A 21,931-nucleotide genomic window follows, 5' to 3' on the forward strand; every position below is an offset into this window, starting at 1 on the left:
GTGTTTTTGTAGATATCCCACCTGCCTATCCCCGCCTGGAGAAGGAACCGAAGTGTAGCTGCTTTCTAGGACTCACAGATTTGGCCCCTAGCACAACACATCTCTGCCTCCTTCAGCTCACCAGCACAGCTCCTTGCAGCTTCAAAGACAAAAGAAGCCACTCTTTCCCACTCATTTGGCATCAGCCTCGGGTGGCTGCCAGTCCCGACTTCCATTTGCCCTCTTTCCGAGAGCTCTCAGCTAAGGAAGCCAGTCAGTGGGAGAAATGGGTGAAGGGGGCCAAAAGGTAAAAGTAGGAAGAAAAAAGAAGTGAGTGATCATTACAAACGCTTATGCCAAAAACAACCACCATAACAAAAGAACGGTGCAGACCAGAGAACCATATTTCTTGTTTCTCACACCAGTAGGGCCTGTGTCACCCTCCCAGCCAGTGCTCCTCACTCCCCAGACCCCTGCCCAGAGGATGGTGCAGCACCTGTAAATTGCAGGGGCTGTTTCCCGTGGGTGCTGCTGCAGGCTCTGGTAAGAAGGGAAACGTTCAAGTGATGACGCAATCTCTACTCCACCCTGGCTGGCCAGCTGGTTGCCTTTAAGTTCTAACCACTCTGTTTGCCACATGTCTTCCAAAGTCCAAGGGCCATCTTCCCTGGGAAGCATCCCTGATCTCTCCCCCACCCCCCCCACCAGCCTGGGTCAATGGTAAACACAGAACATTCCACAGGCCTCTTACATGGTTAAATATTCAACACACTGGAGATCATTCCGTGTTTAGGGCCCCTGCGTATCCAACTAGACACAAATGATAGAGAAGTGTGACTTTATTCAGTTTACACCCCTGACCCCAGCACATAGTAGGTGGTCAGTGAACATGGGATGATGAATGGTAACTGCTCACTGAAGGCACTATTTGCATTTCTGCTTCCCTGTGTCGCTTCCTGCTATTTCCATCTTCTGTTCCCATCACTGAGAATCCTTCTCTTTCCTCCACCCTCAAGTATTAGACACTTGTTTCCTTACCAGGTAGGAAGTCCTGGTCATTACTTATATAAACATTTCTGTAAACCTTTCTTCTAATTAGCATATTCAATGCTATGTCCAGAGTTTCTCAAGTGATAAACTCATTAAAATAATAAATCCCTCACTAAAATTTCCAGGGATGCTCCTCTAGCTGTTCAGAACAACATTTCACACATTAAATATTAGTCCATCAGGATTGGTGAGAGCTGAAGGAGAGCTGACCTCAGGCTGGGAAGGAATTGGGATCCAAAGCTATGTTGATAAATTGGTCCTCTCAAATGCAAACTTTTTCCCATAGAAATTCTTTCATAAATGATGGTTACAGTTCCAGCCTTGTCAATAAAAGTCCGCTCACTCTAGACACGGGGTTAATGTACCCAGCCTTAGTTGTGTCCCTCAAAGTAAGGTCAAGAGAGGAGGGAAGAAAGGGGAGAATTGCCTTGCTGCACCCAGGCTCAGGGCACCCAGGGGATCCTAATGCATCGTTTATTTCTTCCTATCTTTGAGTGCCCTTGTCCCAAGCTGAAACAAATATTTACCTCTGCCCTAGTTTCAGTTGTGGAGCTCACCCAGGCTGCTTCTAATCTTTGAGATTCTTTAACCTTGACATTTCCAATTTTTTCCTAGGCAAAATCCAACTGATCTCAACTAGATGTTAGGAGAGCAAATAAGTGAATTAATCCATATTAAGGTATAAATGATTGCTGGCACATGAACCTTTAATGTAGCGTTTAATTTTTAATAGAGAATATTTGTCTACCTAAACGAATTTATATTTCTAATTTGGCATAATTTTAGTAATTATAATAAAATGAACTGAAAAATCAGCAAATTGTAAGGAAATCCTTCTGGGTGAGGAGGAACTAGGTCATACCTCCCTGAGAGCCCCAAATTTTATTAAATTATTCCTTCTTTTCATCTTTTGTTTGGCAAACTTCAGATTTCTGAAAGTGCTAAGGGCTTTTATTTATTGATTTCTCTTTGGTCTGTCTCTTTTGGTTTGGTTTGGTTCGGTTTGGTTTTGATTTATCCTAGGTGAGGCCCAGGTCCACGTTGAGTATTTCCTCTGAGATTGCTCGGGAAGCAGCATGTCGCCTGATTTCCATAGCCCCCCGGAGTCAGCCTCAGGGCTCCGTCCTGCCAGCTTTTAGTTCCCTGCTGCTCACCCGCCTTCGTGCCCTCGCCCACCCTCCTCATCAGGCGGCACGTGCCTCCCGGGCGGGCGGGCCCAGGCCCTGGAGCTGCCGACAGACCGGGGGAGACAGGCCCACAGGCCATCGTAAGACTGTCAAACCTGCCTGGGCTCAGGGAATGGGACAGCCAGCTGCCCCGGAGCGCTGGGAGGCGCCACAGGGGCGGGACAGCTGCCTGAATGTGATGCCAGTGCCCTCGTGAAAGAAAAGGGAAGACGGGGTTTGGATTTTGTTAGGCCGAGTGAAAGTTAATGAGGACCTGGAGCCGGAGCGGACGGGAAGAACGAGGCCTCCGCGGGGAGCAGAGCAGCCCCGAGAGCCCCTCTTCCCAGGGTCATCTCTTAGACTCTGGCTTCTGCGCTCTAGTCTTTTCCACAGCAGCACTTTGCACCCACATGTTACCGCCTTAGGCACACGTGTTCATCCCCTCTCCCGGGTGCCACACCCGGCTCCCCGGGCAGACAAGTAGTGTCTTATTCCTGTCCCTGGTCTTGCCCAGCACACTCTGCTGCAAGGCGAGCTCGCAGCCACGCTCACCTCGGCACCTGCTCCCGGTGTAGCGGCAGGACCTTGGCCCGGCGCCCCTGCTCTGCCCGGCCAACCTTGCCCGGCCCCATGCTGACTTTCCCGAGCGTGCCTGTGCCACCTCCGGGGATGTTACCCTCACAGCACCTCCCGAGGATCTTCTGATGGACTCCTATCAAGGGCAGAATAGGTTGATTTTCTAAATCACATAAATGAATAGCTTAATTGTTGATTATGTAAACTATTGAAGCAAATATTTGCAGAAGTCTCAGTGGAGCTCTTTTCTGAGCATCCAATTCTTCCCCAAACCCTAAAGAACTGCTGCTATCTCAAGCTCCCACAAAAGGCATGTTGATAATCCTGATTAATTTGTTCATTTGACGTCCTTGTTATACAGATGGCTAATCTTAAAGTTAATTCCAGAAATGGCTGACAGACATAAAAGTTAGGCAATCCAAAGCCTTGTGCTAGACTGAATTGGAAGTTAAAGAATGTGGTTACTGCCTATAGTGGCCTGAAAAGCCTTGGGAAGAATGCCCTTCCTCACTGTCTTGAGCCCTCCCTCTCCCCTCCTACATCAATTCCCACAGTGACCAATTCCTCAGTGGCCTAGAGACAGCTCTTCTGACCACCTAAAGGAGGATGCTGATAATTTTTATACCTAAGTAAAGACTGTGAGATGAAATTGTTTAAAAAATAAGATACTGCCCGGCCGGGCGTGGCTCAGCGGTTGAGCGTTGACCTAGGATCCAGGCGATCGGGGTTCAATTCCCGGTCAGGGCACATGCCCGGGTTGTGGGCTCAATCCCCAGTTGGGGGCATGAAGGAGGCAGCCGATCAATGAATCTCTCATTACTGATGTTTCTATCTCTCTCTCTCCCTCTCCTTTCTTCTCTCTGAAATCGATAAAGATATATTTAAAGAAAAAAAAAAAGATACAGATGTGTCACAGGTCTGACATTAGACAAATTAATTGGCCTTGCTTACCTCAATAAAAACTCATCTTTCTGAATGACTAATTTAATTCAGTAGTGTTTTCTGAAGTTTATATTATGTTTTTAAATCAATTTGGAAGCTAGGATTTACTTCTAGAAAAAAAAAAACAAAGGACCTAGATCATTTTCTTCACGTAGGACCCTACTTCTACTTGTCTGGAGGATATTATCACTTCCCAGAAAAGCAATATGCTCTCAAAATTAATTTAAATATGTAATCTACACTTTATTAGTTCATAGTTTCTCTCCAGAAAATATGATCTAGTTCTTTCCTAAAACCAAAGTTGAGTTACTGTACTTATGATTGAGAAATAAAACTATTCATTTATGACTGAAAGTTACTTAGTTTTCACCTTTTCATTTTTATTTTTTCCAGGTGCATTTGGCATTAGTGTCCGAGATTAATTAACCCAGGAGGTCAAAATGATCCTCAACTCTTCCACTGACGATGGTATTAAAAGAATCCAAGATGACTGTCCCAAAGCTGGACGGCACAATTACATATTTGTCATGATCCCTACTTTATACAGCATCATCTTTGTGGTGGGAATATTTGGAAACAGCTTGGTGGTGATTGTCATTTACTTTTACATGAAACTGAAGACCGTGGCCAGTGTCTTTCTCTTGAATTTAGCGCTGGCTGACTTATGCTTTTTACTGACTTTGCCGCTGTGGGCCGTCTACACTGCTATGGAATACCGCTGGCCCTTCGGCAATTACCTGTGTAAGATCGCGTCGGCCAGTGTCAGCTTCAACCTCTATGCCAGTGTGTTTCTACTCACGTGTCTGAGCATCGATCGCTACCTGGCTATCGTTCACCCAATGAAGTCCCGCCTTCGGCGCACAATGCTTGTGGCCAAAGTCACCTGCATCACTATCTGGCTGCTGGCTGGCTTGGCCAGTTTGCCAACTATCATCCACCGAAACGTGTTTTTCATTGAGAACACCAACATCACAGTGTGTGCTTTCCATTACGAACTCCAAAATTCAACCCTCCCCGCAGGGCTGGGCCTGACCAAGAATATTCTGGGTTTCCTGTTTCCTTTTCTCATCATTCTTACAAGTTATACTCTTATTTGGAAGGCCCTAAAGAAGGCTTATGAAATTCAGAAGAGCAAGCAGAGAAATGATGATATTTTCAAGATAATTATGGCAATTGTGCTTTTCTTTTTCTTCTCCTGGGTTCCCCATCAAATTTTCACTTTCCTGGATGTTCTGATTCAGCTGGGCATCATAAATGACTGTAAAATCACAGATATTGTTGACACCGCCATGCCCATCACTATCTGCATAGCTTATTTTAACAACTGCCTCAATCCTCTCTTCTATGGCTTTCTTGGGAAAAAATTTAAAAAATATTTTCTCCAGCTTCTGAAGTACATCCCTCCAAAGGCCAAGTCCCACTCCAGTCTATCCACAAAAATGAGCACGCTTTCCTACCGCCCCTCGGATAATGGAAACTCATCCACCAAGAAGCCTGCCCCGTGCGTTGAGGTTGAGTAACACCCTGGGAGCCTGTCTGTAATGTAGGCTTGTGGCAAAGGGCGCAAGAGAAGGGTTCCTCTACAGCACTTCCCTACCAAAGAAGCATCAGCTACTTTTCAGAAACTTAAGAAGTGGATTACGTGGACTGAACTGACTTTTCTAAAGCTCTGAACAAAAGATTTTCCTTTGCAACTAAACAAAGCAAAGCGACACTTGCCACATTTTGCTTTAGATAGATGATAGCTGCCCAAAGACCAGTGTCAGAGACCGGATGACTGCGTTGATTTGGAAAAATTTCACTGGCGGAAATGCTCCCCCCCCCCCCAGTCTGCTCTTGTTCTGTTATTTCTGATTCCCAGGTAAAGGTATTTAGAATAGGTTAGGCCTTTAGAGGAGCAACAAGAGATCAGAGCTCAAGACTGCTCTCCCCAGTGTCCAAAGGGCAGTGAAACTTTTGTGTCTGTTTAGTCATTAGCAGCTGTGGTCCACTTCTACCTGCTACCATCACATTTCCTGGAAAGACTGGCTAAGCAGCAGTTGTCAAGTTTAAGAAACTTATGAAATTCACCCAGTGTCTTATTGACTCACACTGCCAGAGCATGCCAGCTGAGTGGCTGATTTGTATAAGGATGTTGGGAAAGTCACCTGTAAAGTTAAACTACTTGTAAAGTGTTAACTCTGGGCCCAGGTCATCGTGTCTTCCTAGTTATTAGTTTCATTTCATATCTAAGAAGTACATATATTTTTGTGGTAAAAAGATGATATATCATAAAGTATGCTTTACTGTTTTAAAAAGTATATATTCTACCTATATATGTATATGTACACCCATATCTCTGAACTGTTGTTACTTGATTAAAACCCAGTAAACTTATATTTACATTAAAATAAAATTTTATTGCAATATATTTCACCTTCATTACTTAAAAGAGATACTGATTTATTTTTAAAACAAGACAATTATGAATAAGTACAAATATATTTCCATTTAAATTTTGACACAGCTGATGGTTTGGTACTGTTGGTTATAGATGTTATATCCTGCCACTGAAATGACAAAGAATACATTTCATTCCACTGAACATGGAATAAATGCCTCATTTTGAATTTTCTAAAGTTTTTCGTGTAACAAAAAAAAACTCATTCCTTATAACACTAAAATAATACAATACTTTACACACTTTTTAATAACAGAATTTTTCTAATTACATAGATGATCACTACAGGAAATTTATAAGATATAGGAAAGCATACAGATAAGTCATGTGTAGATATTTCACTTAAAAATTGCCATTTTTAACCCCTGGGTACATTTTCTTTTACTTTGTATTCATTATATACACATACTTATATAAATCATGATGTTGGAGTCACAATGTGTGTAGTACTTTGTATAAGATTTTGTACTTAATGTCCTAATATAGTAGATTGCTACACCATTAAATATTTTTCTAAAACATTTAAATAAGTGCATAACATTACAAAATACTGACACATCCTGATATAACTAGTTCCCAAATTGGATCCTTTAGTTTTTTTCCTGACTTTTTAGTATCATAAATTGCATTATGATGAACATTCAAGTACATGAATCGATAAATTACTCATGATACACTCCTAGAAGCGGTACAACTGGGTATACAGATATAAACATTTTTAATATTCGTAATACATATTGCCAAATATTTTCCAGGAAACTTGAAGCAATTACAATACCAGCAACATGCATGAACGTATTTCACCTCAGACTCAGCAGCATGGAATACTGACTAGATTTTAGCAGAAAAGGAAATTTTACTGTAAAGACCCAGGAGCCACAGGCAGGGAGGGGACAGCCCTGAAGAAAGCACTGTGGCATTTCTGCTGCCCGTGGGCTGTGCCTCATTCTGCTCCCTGGAAGCCTTTGCTGCTCCTGGAGTCCACACAGACTGGGCTCAATAAACGGTGGCCAAAGGCTGGGACGGTGTATAAAGCCGCTGATGGGGGTGTGGGTGACCAGGCCATTCAGAGAGGCCTTAGTGGGCTGGCAGGATCACCACAAAGCAGCCTATCCCATTCCCATTCCCAAGGATAGAGTTGTTTTGTGAATGAATGTGGTTACACATGCCTCACAGCACTTTCCTTTTATATATTTTTTAATTTCACTAACGTAATGTCAGCCACTAGCTCCAAAGGTCCTTACAATTTTCCCAAAGGGTTGCCTCTAAAATATAAATTCTAGCTCATCCCAAGTTCTAGTGCAAACTTATCCTATTTGAAATCCCTCCAAGTCAGCTTTATGACAGTCCTTTTATTGTTCATGTGTCTTCTTAATCCAAGTGATTACAACTACTATAAGCCTACTGAACCATTTGATAAGTGAGAGTTGATAGGATTTCTGGTAAAGCATTGTATTTAGATGCACACTGTCTCATGTATTTATTAACTGCCGTGAGTGACATGTTTCAAGCCTTGTTTTCATTTTTACTTTATTAAATTGCATTGTGATTTTCACCATCCCATAGATATTCATAACTTCAATGATTAATCTTGCATTTTCAAAATTAATATTGAAGTTAAGACTCTATGTACCAAAGTTAAAGGATGGGACGTTATGATTTCTTCTTCATGAAAACACTTAGAGGTTAGGTGGACTCCTTATTTTCTTGGAATATTTTTAAATTTATGCAGAAGTGAATATTTGCCATAAAGATCTAGGTACCCATCAGAACTTAAGGGCAATACATGTATTTCTATTTACATTCCAATTCTTATTTTCCCCATGAAAGACTGGTCTTTTCAGTTGATAATTCATTTATTCATGGATTGTATGCAATTTTCATTATTTCCCTACTCTGTGCTAGGGGACTAGAGTCGTGTAACATAGCTTAGGACACATATGTTAAACATTTCAATCAGCCGCTGTGGGCAGGATGAGAGAGAGCTGAATGCGAAGAATCTTGATTGCCAAGCCATGGAAAGGCTCATGGACGTCCGCTACCACAGATTCTCAGTTTTATGACTCTCTATACTGGGGCAATTTTTTCCAATAATATGTGCCAACCTAGGGAATCAGAGGGGAGGAAATAGACTCAGGTCCCCAAAGTGCTGAGTAAAGAAAACGAGTGTCAGGGAATGTTGGATACTGGCACAAAGGGTGACACCCCCGAGGGTGGAGAAGCAGATGAGCTGCAGTGAGACTGTGGAGTGGACAGCAACCACGGAATGCCTCCACGGCCAAGGTGCAAACCTCATGAGAGAGCTTCATGCAGATTTTTAGGGCCCGGGGCCCACATTGGAGCCACTAGGCCCAGGCCAATCAGAAGAAGAGGGAATCTAAATATTAGAAAGGGAGCCAAGCTATATAAATAGTAGACAGAATGACATGGGGCAAGACTCAACTGTATATTTATATATTTCAGATGCATGTTGGGAGAGAAGAGGTCCTCTGTAGCACCATACGGGAGGCTTTGATGAGACTGAAGAATAAATTTACACCTGAAACTAATACAAAATAGTGGTGGAATATTGGAACTAATAATCAGAGTCAGATTTTCCAAATTTAAAATTTTAATTGAATCAGTCAAAAGATGACATCTGTAGTTACACCCACTCTTGTCTAATATATTTGTGAGTGGACATTCAGGGAACTATCTGTGCTGTGTCACTTATCATGGGAATTTCCTACCTCACCCAAAGACAGGACCACCATTTCCTACATAACCCTATATCCCCAGGCGCTATCCTCAGGCTTAAAGTGAACCAATCACAGTTTGGCTCATCTGCTTCTCCACCCTCGGGGTGTCACCCTTTGTGCCAGTATCCAACATTCCCTCACACTCGTTTTCTTTACTCACCACTTTGGGGACCTGAGTCTATTTCCTCCCCTCTGATTCCCCATAACCCTATCCTCAGGCTTAAAGTGAACCAATCAGTTTTTCCCTAAGGATTTTTCTAACAGGTACTAGTTAGAGTGAAGTTAACACTAAAGGCAAGAACACCTTAGCAATGTTTGAATCCTTTGTTTTACTGATGTCTGATGCCCAGCTGTATCCCTGCCCACCTCATACTTTAAAACCAGCATCCGTGTCTCTAATCAACAGACAGAATATAGTGATCAACAGCTGAGATCTGCATGCATTCCTTCCTGACTGACCAATAAGAATTTCCCTTCTGACGTGGCCAGCACATCACCCATTGGCTATCCAGCAGGAATGATTCCAGTCTAGGTCCCAAAATATCTTGGTCTCTATCTTAATAAGAAGTCATGGGGGCTGTCCCTCTTTCATGTGTCTTATTATGAGAGGGTGAAGAACAAGACACCCAGTAGTGTACATATTTAGAGGAGAAGAGTTATGATGACACAGAAAGACCCTTAGTTGGATGGGACTAAGAGTAGGGACCTCAGTCCCTCTATTGTAAACTGAGATTTCCCCCTGAGGTGGCACAGTGGTAAAACACTCTTATGTTGCCCAATAAATTATAATAAATATAATTTGGACCCTTAAATATTAAGTAAAAAGAGCACCCCATGCCACCTAAGAGAGCAAATATATGTCCTGTAGCTGCCTAAACTCTCCCCTCTCTCCATGACCTGGATGTTGTCTAGATCTCATAGAGAGTGAGAACACAGCATCCTAATCTGCTCAAATCCAGTGGGAAAGGCCTTTGTTCAACAAGTCCACCTGTTATCACCATAATTAGCTAGTTATTAATATTAATAATAGGAAAAGAGCAAAGGGGAGGCCAGCCATTGTAAGTATGGTCATCTGGGCAGCTTCACCAGGAAGCTGCAGCTTCCCATTCCCCAGAGAAACACTGGTCCATTCCCTGCAAGGGATAAGACAAAGGGGGAGATGGGCACATGGGCAGTGAAATCGGGGTGATGCAGGGAAGGTGCCTGTCAGTCTAGTCTGAGAAAAATATTGTCCAGGAAGGTGGAGCCACTGCAAGTGCACTAAATCTTGGAAGGGTAAAATCCCCAGACAAAGAGTTCCCTCTCTCTCAGCCCTTTGTTCCCCCTTACTCTCTCTTGCTCCATGACCTATGCTTGCCTGCCATGTGGCCTTAGCAGCTTCATGGCCCATGGCCATGTGGACCCTACATGCAATGCACTGCAGCTGAGAACACAAGCTAAGCTAGCCAGATGCAGGACTGGACAGGACTTTAATATGGAACAGAAATTCTGAGCAGTGCCCTTAATTTTGGCCCTGCTGAAGACAAGATTGAACTTCTTCCACGGTGAGACAGAGATGGGACCCTGGAGGGGTTCCCCATTAATTTTACATCATCAATAAAGCTTTCCATGAAACCCCATTCTCCTGTGGAGGCCTCAAGAAATTATTTTCCCCACAGCACCCCAAGGATTCCACTTCTACCAATAACACACCCACCCTACTTGAGAAATGAGCTAACTAAGGTCCAAAAAAAATGAATTTTGACAATCAGAAAGAGCCAGAATTAAATTATTGTCTTTTTTTTTCCAAAAGACAACTTAGAATGAGAGAACTTAGCTTAACATTTAATTATAAATCATTCATATACAAAGAAGCTTTGTATAATAACCCTTTAAGAGCTTAAATACCCTGAGATTTGCCCTTCAAGCAGCATGATCGGAAAATATTTATCCTTGTGCACAAGAGACATAAGTGTGATGAATAAATGATGTTAATTTTGAAACTATTAAAAGGCACTTTACTATTATGATTACTTTGCTTCAAATTCAAAATGATGATGAGCCATATATGCCCCTGGGCCCATTCTTGATTCTTTCCATGTCTTTTAAAGCTTCTTTTGAAAAACTGAACAAAAAATCTTCACTGAACCTCCCAACGAGTTGGAATATATCTCACAGAACTTCTTTTCCAAGTCTGACGAAGTTCCACTAAGCCATATTGGCACCACCATTGCTAAATGATAATTTTCACAAAATAAGCTTCGATTCTCCAAAATGGCAGAGAGAAAGCAGGATGGGTGCTGTTAGCCAACAGGGAGAAGCCCTCATAGAGTTCCCCACGGAAAAGAGCATGGATGTGCAGAATCCAGAGCAAGTATGCTGTCAGTCAGCCGGCACGTGTGACGGAAGGACCCTAGGTGTGGATTCACTCTCACTAGTGACAGCTAGGGCCTTCTCCTAGCTGCACTGTAACAGAGAAGTTTCTAAGTGGTGCTGAAGGGACATAAAGCAAAGTATGTTAGCCAGAGGATATGAGGGCAGTTATCTAAAGCTGTGCCTCAGTATCAATCATTGGAAACATGCAACAATAACCATACACACACACACACAGAAATAACCTGATGCCCTTACAAATAAGTAACTGCCATTATCATTTATTCATGTAACAAGTAGACAGCAGAGGGGGGGAAAAAAAAACAGCAAAGAAAACCTGTCACTCTTCCAGCAATAGCCCCTTCTTTCCATTTGGGTGCCCACCCCTTCCCACAGTCAGTGCAGTCTGGATGGGGCAGAGCCTTTGTCCTTGAAAGTTGGGCTCTTGATGTCCCGTTGCCAGCACATCCAGCAGGGACAGTGACACCTAAGCAAACTGGCCTGTCATAGGCCTATGACTGCAATGGGATGGGCACATCACCGAAATGACCCAATTAAAGTGCATTTTCTGATTTTGCAAAGAACTACCAGACAAAATGTTTATTGTTTCGCATTATACGGAACCTAAGTGGATGCGAAAAGCAGTTGCAGCCCTTTGGCTTCTGCAGAGGGCGGAGCAGGAACTTCTGGCGCTTTCGCAGGGAGCCTGAGAATAGTCAGCCGGGAACCAATGCAGCAGCAGGCCTGGGGAGGGAGATGGGCCATGTCCTCAGGATGCTGTTTGAGAGCTGACTTTCCCTGCCAGGACCTCGCTACCCCCGACTTCTCCTTTTCCTTATGCCAGTGGAGGGCGGGTTTCCTGACCCCCAAACTCAAGTCTTCATTAAATCATCATAGTGACCATTCATCACATTCTTATTATGGGACGGCCACAGTGTTCCCTACATATATGGATTGTATTATTTCATCCTGAGGATGACCAGTCTTGTCAGTTCCTCTCTTACCCAATGAGACAAAAAGAGGCTTAGAGATTTTAGATGATTGGTCCAACGTAACTTGACTGGGAAACGCTAGAGCTGAAATTTAAACCCAAGCACGGTGACTCCATAATCTGTGCTCTTATTTGCTAAACTATGTTGCTCCCTAAAATCAAACAAAAAAAACAACAAAAAAATGGCATCACAGACCATGAATCATGTAGGTAACTTCCAAAATATTATCTATGTCTATTTATTCAAAATCAACATTAGTAATATTTTACTTTGTCTTAAACTCATAGTTAACTGAGTTTCAGCATAAAATTTCAAAAGTCTTTGTCCTTGAAAGTTGGGCTCTTTAATAGAAAGTACTAATTGACCTCCCACAGCATAGCACTGAATTTTACATTTATTCTAATTTGATTTTGGATGAGCTTATATTGGGTCTGGCAAATAAACAGGCTACGACTGCTAACTGTCACAGTAATTAGTTCAACACTCTGGTCCTGTCTGCAGCCTGGAATGCAGATAGCATTTACCAAATGAAAGGGGGAAGAAACTCCTAAATTAATGTTCGTGTCAAAGTTCACCTTCATGCAACCTGATGGAATGATGTCCTTTTGAAAAAATATTGTGGAGAAACTTCGTTACATCCAGAGACAGTTTTCCTTCTAAGGTTTACGATGAAGATTCGGCAATAAATTTAGACGAAGAATATACCTGGAATAATGAAAACAGAAGTATGATTTGCTCCAACTGCACCCGAGTCCGGGAGAAAGGGGACGGGAGGGGAGGGAGGCCGCGAACCTGGTGGGGAGGCCGGCGCAGGGCCGCAGGCGGGGAGGCAGGGGCCGGCCGCAGTCGGGGCGGCGGGCGCAGGAGGACGGGCCGCAGGCCGGGCCCTGAGCCGCCGACCTGGGGACTCGCCCAGCATGAGCGCGGGGGGCCGGGGAGGGCGTGGGCGCGGGGCGGCGACCTGCGCGCCCCCACGGAGAGCGCGCTGCACAGCCGGCGCAGAGGCGCAGAGCCCGCGGGGCCGGGAGCAGCGGGGCGTCGGGCGACCCAGGGCCCCGCCCAGGGAGCGGCCGCGCCACCTCCACCAGCGGAAGAACGCGCCGACTCCGCCGTCTCCCCGCACCCACCCGGGGGCTTCTCGCAGAGGGTTGTAGGTGGCGATGCAGAGTCACGCGGTGGGTGACCTGTGAGCGATACTCTCCGTTTAGGTCTGAGCCTCGTCTGGTTATTTCAGTCACGTTCTTCCAACGACGAGCACGACGCCACCAATTCAGCGAAGGTGGCGGCGCGAGGGTGCCCGGCGCTCTGCTAAGGGCGCCCTCCAGTGTGTCCTTGACAGGAGCAGTGACGTGTTTGTGACGTCAGCGGGGCCTCTAGGTCCACGGCAACCTGACCGAGATGGACCCAGCCTCCCGGAGAGCTCCCGGCAGAGGCCCGAGGTCACGCTCCCGTGGTCAATCCTAGCGCCCCCGCCTTCCCAGGTCAGCTTAGAGATTGCCTCGCCATTCCACGGGCTGCGGGTACCCCGCTCTGCGACACCCGCGTGGGACAGCGCCGGTCACACACACGCACTCACACGCACTCACACACACTCACACGCACTCACACACATGCACTCATACGCACTCACACACACGCACACTCACACGCACTCACGCACACTCACACACACGCACTCACGCACACTCACACACACGCGCACTCACACTCACACGCACTCACACGCACTCACGCACACTCACACGCACACTCACGCACACTCACACACACGCGCACTCACGCACACTCACACACACGTGCACTCACACTCACACGCACTCACACGCACTCACGCACACTCACACGCACACTCACACACACGCGCACTCACGCACACTCACACACACACGCGCGCACTCACACTCACACGCACTCACGCACACTCACACGCACTCACACGCACTCACGCACACTCACACGCACACTCACACACACGCACTCACACGCCCCGTGCACAGGCTCTAAGGGATGCCCTTGATTCAGGAAGTTCTCCATCCCTCTGGACATTTCTCTCTAGGCTCCACCAGTCCCCACTCTCACCCCATCCCACACGTCACCCTGGCCTTCTCTGCACCCCTTCCTCTTTTATCAGAACCTTCGCTGGGGAAGAAAACCCAGCTTCTCCTATAAAGCGGCCTTAGGGAGGTTCCGAGCACGCGCTGCCGCGGTGGAGCTCCCCCGCCGGTGAGCCTGCACGCTGAGTGTGCCCCTGCACCGGAGGGCTGCCTGCACGCTGAGTGTGCCCCTGCACCGGAGGGCTGCCTGCACGCTGAGTGTGCCCCTGCACCGGAGGGCTGCCTGCACGCTGAGTGTGCCCCTGCACCGGAGGGCTGCCTGCACGCTGAGTGTGCCCCTGCACCGGAGGGCTGCCTGCACGCTGAGTGTGCCCCTGCACCGGAGGGCTGCCCGTTCAGTGCTCCGCCAGGGCACACGCCCGGGTTGCGGGCTTGATCCCCAGTTGGGGGGGTGCGGGAGGCAGCCGATCAATGACAACTCTCATCACTGATGTTCCTCTCTCTCTCCCTCTCCCTTCCTCTCTCTGAAATCAATAAAGATCTGTTTTTTAAAAAAGGAGCCCAGTGTCATGTGGAAGCTGCTCTAATAAGCCAAGCCCGGCTCGGTAGCCACCTGTCCTCATTAGCTCCTGGCCACAACTTCACATGGCCCGGGTGTCAGGGCTCCCAGCTCCTGAGACACCGCCGGGCCTAAAGGCAAAGGGCCGTGGCAGGGAGGGACCCAATTCCGCTTCAGACGTCAGAGTCTAGAGCAGTGCTTCTCACACCTAAAGGCGAGGGCCCAGCAGAAGGTCAGAGCTCCGCCGGCATCTGAACTGCAGCCCCCGCGGCGCGGGTGTGGAGGCCGCACACTCCCCTAAAGCATGCCTGTATGTGAGGGCTGTGCTGACGTGGACTCCGGGGAGCTTCTGCCTGAGACTTCAGTTTTGTTACTTTTGACATGGTGACTATGAAGGATCAGAATAATAACAGCAACTCAAAACACTAAAAGCATTCAAACCAGAAAGCACGGCCAAACCACAAACCGGGGCGCTGGGGCTGCTCCCACGGCCATTCCAGGGTTTCTCTAATCCTGCTCTGAGTCCTCGGGCATCTCCGCAAGGCCTGCGGCTCTGGCCTTGCCGTTAAGTTTGGCGTTGCTCCGAGGAACAGGTTACAGTGTCTTGCCTGCTAAATGACAGTGCTCAGGCTTCGTGCAGATGCTAGGCTTGGTCGGTGCAGCAGCGCAGCCGCAGCCGCAGGCAGACTGTCTAAGGAGGGAGACGGCGCCTTTCTATCTGTTTCAGGCTTTTATCTTCTCTCAGATGCATATGGACCCACAGCGAGCGAGCAACGACACCACCCTTGCCTGGTCACTGACTATCCTGCAGTGTACTTCTTAATTAACACCAGCCTCACAAATATGGTGGCTTAAGTGCCAAAAACCTGGCCCACTTAATGGCCAATCAGAGAACTATGTGATCATTACATCCATTTGGAACTACATTTTTTTTCCTGAGGTGAATACAGTTAAGCTCTAAATATTCTTATTGTTTTTCCACCCAGTGTATTTTTTTAAATACTGCTTCTTTTTTCAGCATCGCAACTTCCGTTTCACTTTTGTCATCAGATGTAGCCCTATGTTTTAAAATTTTATTATGGTTTTGTTGGTGGCGGTGGTGGCTTTTCAGCTAGAGTTTGCAGCAATGCCGAGGATTGAGGAATAATTTGAGTGAACGACACGTACAGTGTTGCCTAGTAACACAGGCAGATCTGCACAAAGCCATAAATTGCAAAATTTCATAGCAGTGTAGAAACTTTTACTGGCACTTAAGCATATTTTTCCCTGATTGAAGCAGAATTCATGCAACAATTACAACCATATGACAAAAGCTGGTAATGGTTAGCCTTCAAGAGCTGCTGCTGTTTCCTGACAGTTCCAACGCTGTTTTGTTTGTTTCAGGAAAGAAACAAAGGCCCAGCCTCACTGACAAGGCAGAATAGAGCCTGGTAATTAGGCAGTGCCAGCATTTTAACTACAGCTCCCAATGAAGAATGGAAGAGTTATGCAATAATTTACAATTCTGATTAATTCGTTTCAACCCAAATCAGCTCTAGGGGTACCCACACAGGCATTAGAGGGCAGCCCTCCTGCTCTGTAATGTAAAGTGGAAACGTAACCCCCTAACGGCACAGATGTGCCTTCCACTATCGCTGAGTAAAGGACTCATGAAAACGGAAGCTGGAAGCCAGAAAGGTTTTCATTTACTGTAACAAATATCTTAAAGGTTATTTTAAAATATCTTCAGCCCGGCTGGGCGTGGCTCAGCAGTTGAGCGTCGACCTAGGATCCAGGCGATCAGGGTTCAATTCCTGGTCAGGGCACATGCCGGGGTTGCGGGCTTGATCGATGACTCTCTCATCATTGATGTTTCTATCTCTTCCCCTCTCCTTTCCTCTCTCTGAAATCAATAAAGATATATTTAAAAATAAAATAAAATATCTTCAATGTTTATATTTATTGAAGTAAAAATTACAAAGTATAGTTGTTAAAGAGTCCAAGGAAAATTATTTTCATAATAAATTCAAGGTAGCTTTTTAAGTAATATCTCACAGGCAGCTTGTTAAGTAATATCTCACAGGCAGCCCAAAGAAAATAGGAGTTTGTGGGAATAATAATTTATCATACCCTGAAAACACACACACACACACACACAATGAGCATTTCACTGCCTGGATATTGGCTGATTTCTTTTTTTCTGACAAACACATGCTTCTATGAACAAATTCACCAGTGTCAAGGGATTCATACTATAGCTCGAGGAAATTAAGGAATAAATGCTTTGATCCTTTCATAAACTCTTCATCCTTCTAGCTCTGGCTTGAATAAAAAATGCTTATAAAAATTTAATAGGTAATGCAGGCACAAAAGAATTCATTGTGAAATGAATGGGAAGACTTGTATGTTCAGGCTCAGCCTTTCCATCAGCCTTGTGGCTGAGCTTCCTGATAAGTCCTAATTCGCTTTCACCAGAGCCTGAAAATGTCAGACTTCTGGTTTGGTTTCTCAGAACCCCCAAGCCCGACACAGCTACAGCAAGATACTTGCAGAGATCCAGAGGAAATGGAACAGGATGCACTGAAAGCAAAGGTGATGATCCAAAAATAAATTAAACCGGGTAAGGGACTCTGTCTACTCCAAGATAGAAGGCCTGAGAAAGCCATCCACTCCCCAGAAGTAACACTTGGAGTGCATAGAAATGGTCCAGGAGTACAACCAGCCCACAGCCTAGTGACAGGGACCTTGAGCAAGTTGCTTAACCTCCTTGAGTCCCAGTTTCCTCCTCCATAAAGTTAAGGGATTGGGTTAGATGGGCTCTAAAGTCCCTAACAACTCCAAGGTCCTATAACTAAATGCTTCCATTGATCAATTGGAAAGTCCTCATGGCTTCCTACTCTGTCCTTTCACTACAAGCAACAATAAGGAAACCAGCAGTCAGAGCTGAGAAAATAAAATCAGTCCTAAGCCCAAGTTGTTGAGGTGTGATATGCTTTCCAAACATCCAACTTCATGTTACAAAGTGAGACTTGTGTAATTACTTGGTGTGCTCGGTGCATGGTGGACACTCAGCAAAAATCACTCCCTACTGCTGCAGCTCCGATGCACACGAACCTCCAAATTGCTTCTGCTGTTGGCCCCCCTTTGTGGAGTGAGCTTCTGTGACTGTCAATTATGAAGACTTAAAATAACAAATCTGAAAAATTTATGCAGAAAGTGGCAATACATTGCCTGGATTATGTATAGATGGAGTGACAGTTTAGTCACTAATTTCTGATTAAATTTTAAGGCTGATCCTCTTAGATATTTTGAAAGTAAGTTGACATTCATCAAATAAATCCTAATGATAAATGAAACCTGTTTTCAACACTGTGTTAGAAAGCAATAGAAACACCAAATTCTTGAATGATCATTAAATGAATTAGATGGATTATGAATATTTTATGTCTCATTAAAACTAATACTTCATTCTGAAAAGAGGCTGCAAAATAAGGATTCAATACTGTACTGAAGCTAAGAGAAGCATAGTGAGAGTAACAGAGCCTCGGAGAATCCTTCTACCACCAACTCAAGAGGAAAACAAATAGATTTATCAAATTGTGACTCATTTGTTGCTAGTCAGAATGAAATAAAGCATACCGATGCCGTTAAACATATTTTGTAAACTGTAACTTCAAACTTCCAAAGACTTCTTAAGGATGACTTCTGTACAGAACTCAGTAACTAAGGTAAGAATTCTAAACAACATGGGTGATCAGAGTCACATGTACATTTTGAGATATAAGTTGATCGGCATTACTGAATGCTTACACACTGCATTACACAAATGTAACACATTTTTATTAAAAGTCTCTGGCCCCAAATGGACAGGTGGAAAATTCTGTGAACTTGTTTTTATTTTTAAAAAATTATTCTATCCCTCAACCTCATAGCTTAGAAGTAAGGTCTAAGGAGCCAAAATTGGGGGAGTTCAGGTTCTTAACAACTGAAGGGAAAGCTCCAAATTAACTTTTGCCTTAACTACAATGTTATTTCATTTCCAAAGGAATAGAGTAGTTATGCTTTTTATTATGTTTAAAGCAGTTTACTTCAGCTATTCCTAGTGATCTCTTTGGGGTCTTCCCGTTTATAGGGATGATGCTGGACACACCAATTGCCTGATGGAAGAGAGCTGAAGATTTGAAGAGGGCCAGCTTTCACTCACGTACACTTTACAGCAGAAAACTGGTGAAATAGCTATCTAAACAGGTGCAACAGACAATACCATTATCACCTTTTTTCTAATATTTTAATGGGAGGACCAATAAAGGTAAATAGTGATGGCAGGGAGGGATTAAAGCATGAGTTTTGTTTTGTTTTTTCCTTTTACTTGAAATAGTGTCTTCCTAAAGCTTCATGGAAGACTAGAAAGTAGATTTCAAGTTGGAGACACCAAAAGTAAAATAGGTCAAAGTCCACTGCATCTATTTTCAATTATTGAGAAATACAGTCCTCAAGCAGCCAGAGTCAGCAGAATTGTCTGAGACCTGGGGATCATAGTGAAAATATCTCATAGTAAAGTGCATTCCCCATAGGTTTAAATGCAAAATGAGAACCCAACTTTTTATTGCTCTTTAAATGAAATGTGCAGTCTCTTTCCCCTTTTAAGGTCAAGTATGCAATATTTTGGAAAACAAACCATAAAAGCATGATTAGAGAGAACAGGGAGTCATTATTTCCTCCAGTCATAAAGAATCAGCACCATTCTCTCCATCTAATGCATCTTTGTAACGGCAGTGTCAGTGTGCGGCAGGCAGCACTCAAATCGCAAAGACAGTTTTTAAGAAAAAGCTTGGATTAAAAGAGGCCCATGTTGAGCTGGAAAATATCCACGTGGATTAGATTATTCTTATAAATTCCATTTCTTTCCCAGAGACTCACTTAACATTATATATTGTCATATTATCTGCCCACACGGAAATAATAACATTCATCGGGCCAAAAAATCATAAAGCAAATCCAACTGTACACAGTTCCTGGTCATGGGGATGGAGTCCACATTGGGCTGCACGGAATAGGTAGGGAAAATATCTGAAATCAGTGTGGAAAATGCTGAGCCTGAACTGATAAATGCATATGGCATCTCTCGGTTTACTTTGCTTTCTTGGAAAGGTTTATAATCAGAACCTGAAGATGGTAGCATGTACCTTCTCAGTGTTGCTGTCGGGCCAGACTTCATGTAAAAGTGTATCACAAAGGCAAATATTTCAGAGTGGTGGCTTTTGCAAAGCTCAACTTCACCATGGAGGTAGTTTCAAAAGAGTGTCAGTGTTTCAACAACAGCTGCTACCTATCTGTCATATTTAGGACATTTATGCTTCCAATATACTCAGCTAGAGGTAGCTGGATCAACTTGAAACCAATTTGAAAAATGCATTTAGCAAAGTAAAGGAAATGACCTGTGACATTATAAATGCACCACATTGGACCTGAGATTCTCACCAGGCCAGCTTATGAGGTCAGGTTATCAGGAGGGAATCAATTTTTAAGCCACCACCCAGGCTGAGGATTTCACATTCCAGGACTTAGCAATGGCTCCATTTCAATCTGCCTTCCTTTAAGTGATGTATAGCTTTTTTTTTTTTTTTTTTTTTTTTTGCAAGCCCTGGTTCTGCATGAAATAAAGGAAAAAAGAAGGTAAATACTACCAACAGCTTCATTGTCTACAACGCTTGATGAGCAAAGTCATTCTGGCTGAGGGACAGCATGAGACAACTTAGAGATTCTGCAAAATCCATAGAATACTTTTTTTTATGCCTGAGGACTTTTTTGATTTGTTTTTTTGTTTGAGGGGTTTTTGTTTTTTGTTTTTGGTAGAGAATGGTGATGTTGCAACTTTGTCTCATATGCTAACATGAGTCAGGAGAGTTCCCTCTGTGCTAGCCCATTTCTCATCCCAATGTTTTGTTAGTGTAATGAATGAGATAAACAGCCCACAAGAAGGAAGACTGGCCTCGCAGATAGCCTTTGGAAATATCAGGCCCTACTTGTTACTGAAAACTCAGCAGAAACCTACATAGACCCAGAATAACTGGAAGGAGGCCAAAGGCACAGATGCCAAATAAAATGAAGATTATCTTTCAGGCTTCGGTTTCTTTATTTTTTTCTGCACGTTTCATAGTTAAGACCCAGGATTTGGCTAGGCACTGCTAGTTAAGAATGTTGAGCTCATCTGTCTTGGCCCATGCTTCAGATTTTCCTAAAATCTCTCAAACAAGCAGCATCTGGCCTCAGCGAGCCCGTACCTCTTACTAAGTGGCCCCAGGGCCGGCACTAGCAGCAGCTGGCCTTGGTTCACAGCTTGGCTTCACGTGGGCACCTCCAAGCCCAGCACAAGAAGCATCCATCTGCTGGTCACTTTATAGCTTATGCAGGGTGACCCTGGGCAGAACACAGGCAGTGGCTAACCTTAGCCTGCACCTCCAGGGAGACCCTAGAGCCAGCACACCCAGTGGACAGCTTCAGACCACATGAAAGCACCACCCAACCACCTCCACAAGTGACACACTCAAGGGGTGGTCTCAGCAGGCACCAGAAGAACCCTTCTGAAGTAAGTCCTGCTCTATGTGGTGGACCCCTGCACAGCTGAGCCTCCACAATGGTCAGTGGTGGATGGTCACAGACAGTCTTTGCTGCTGATCTACCTGGGTAAATCCCTCCCATTGACATGCCAACAGCAATCAAGGCTCAACTACAATAGGGAAGTGTAAAGCCCAGCTTTGGTGATTGGGAGGCTGTACCACTGGACCTGACAGGACACCTACTGCATTAAGCCTCGCTACCAAGCCTGGGAGATAGATGTAGCAGCTCTACCTAGTACATAGAAACAAACACAGAGAGGCTGCCAAAATGAGGAGACAAAGAAACATGGCCCAAATGAAAGAACAGAACAAAACTCCAGAAAAAGAACAAAATGGAGACAAGTAATCTACTATATGCAGAGTTCAAAACACTGGTTATAAGGATGCTCAATGAACTTAGTGAGAACCTCAACAGCATAAAAAAGAATCTGTCAGAAATTAAGGATATGCTAACTAAAATAAAGAATAATTTACAGGGAATCAG

The 21,931-nt window shown here is 44.5% G+C and overlaps 1 protein-coding gene across 1 annotated transcript in view; it reads left to right on the plus strand.

The window, feature by feature from the left end:
* Window positions 1-6,331, plus strand: part of AGTR1 (angiotensin II receptor type 1) — a 49,449-nt gene extending 43,118 nt beyond the window's left edge. Inside the window, exon 3 of the mRNA XM_087817851.1 lies at window positions 4,107-6,331. Coding sequence (XP_087673977.1) covers window positions 4,154-5,233 — 1,080 coding nt within the window. The 5' untranslated portion in view covers window positions 4,107-4,153 and the 3' untranslated portion in view covers window positions 5,234-6,331. The remainder of the gene's footprint in view (window positions 1-4,106) is intronic.
* The last annotated feature ends 15,600 nt before the right edge of the window (window positions 6,332-21,931 follow it).

Source organism: Miniopterus natalensis, chromosome 6 (assembly GCF_054644295.1).
Source record: "Miniopterus natalensis isolate mMinNat1 chromosome 6, mMinNat1.hap1, whole genome shotgun sequence".
Lineage (NCBI taxonomy): Eukaryota > Metazoa > Chordata > Mammalia > Chiroptera > Miniopteridae > Miniopterus > Miniopterus natalensis.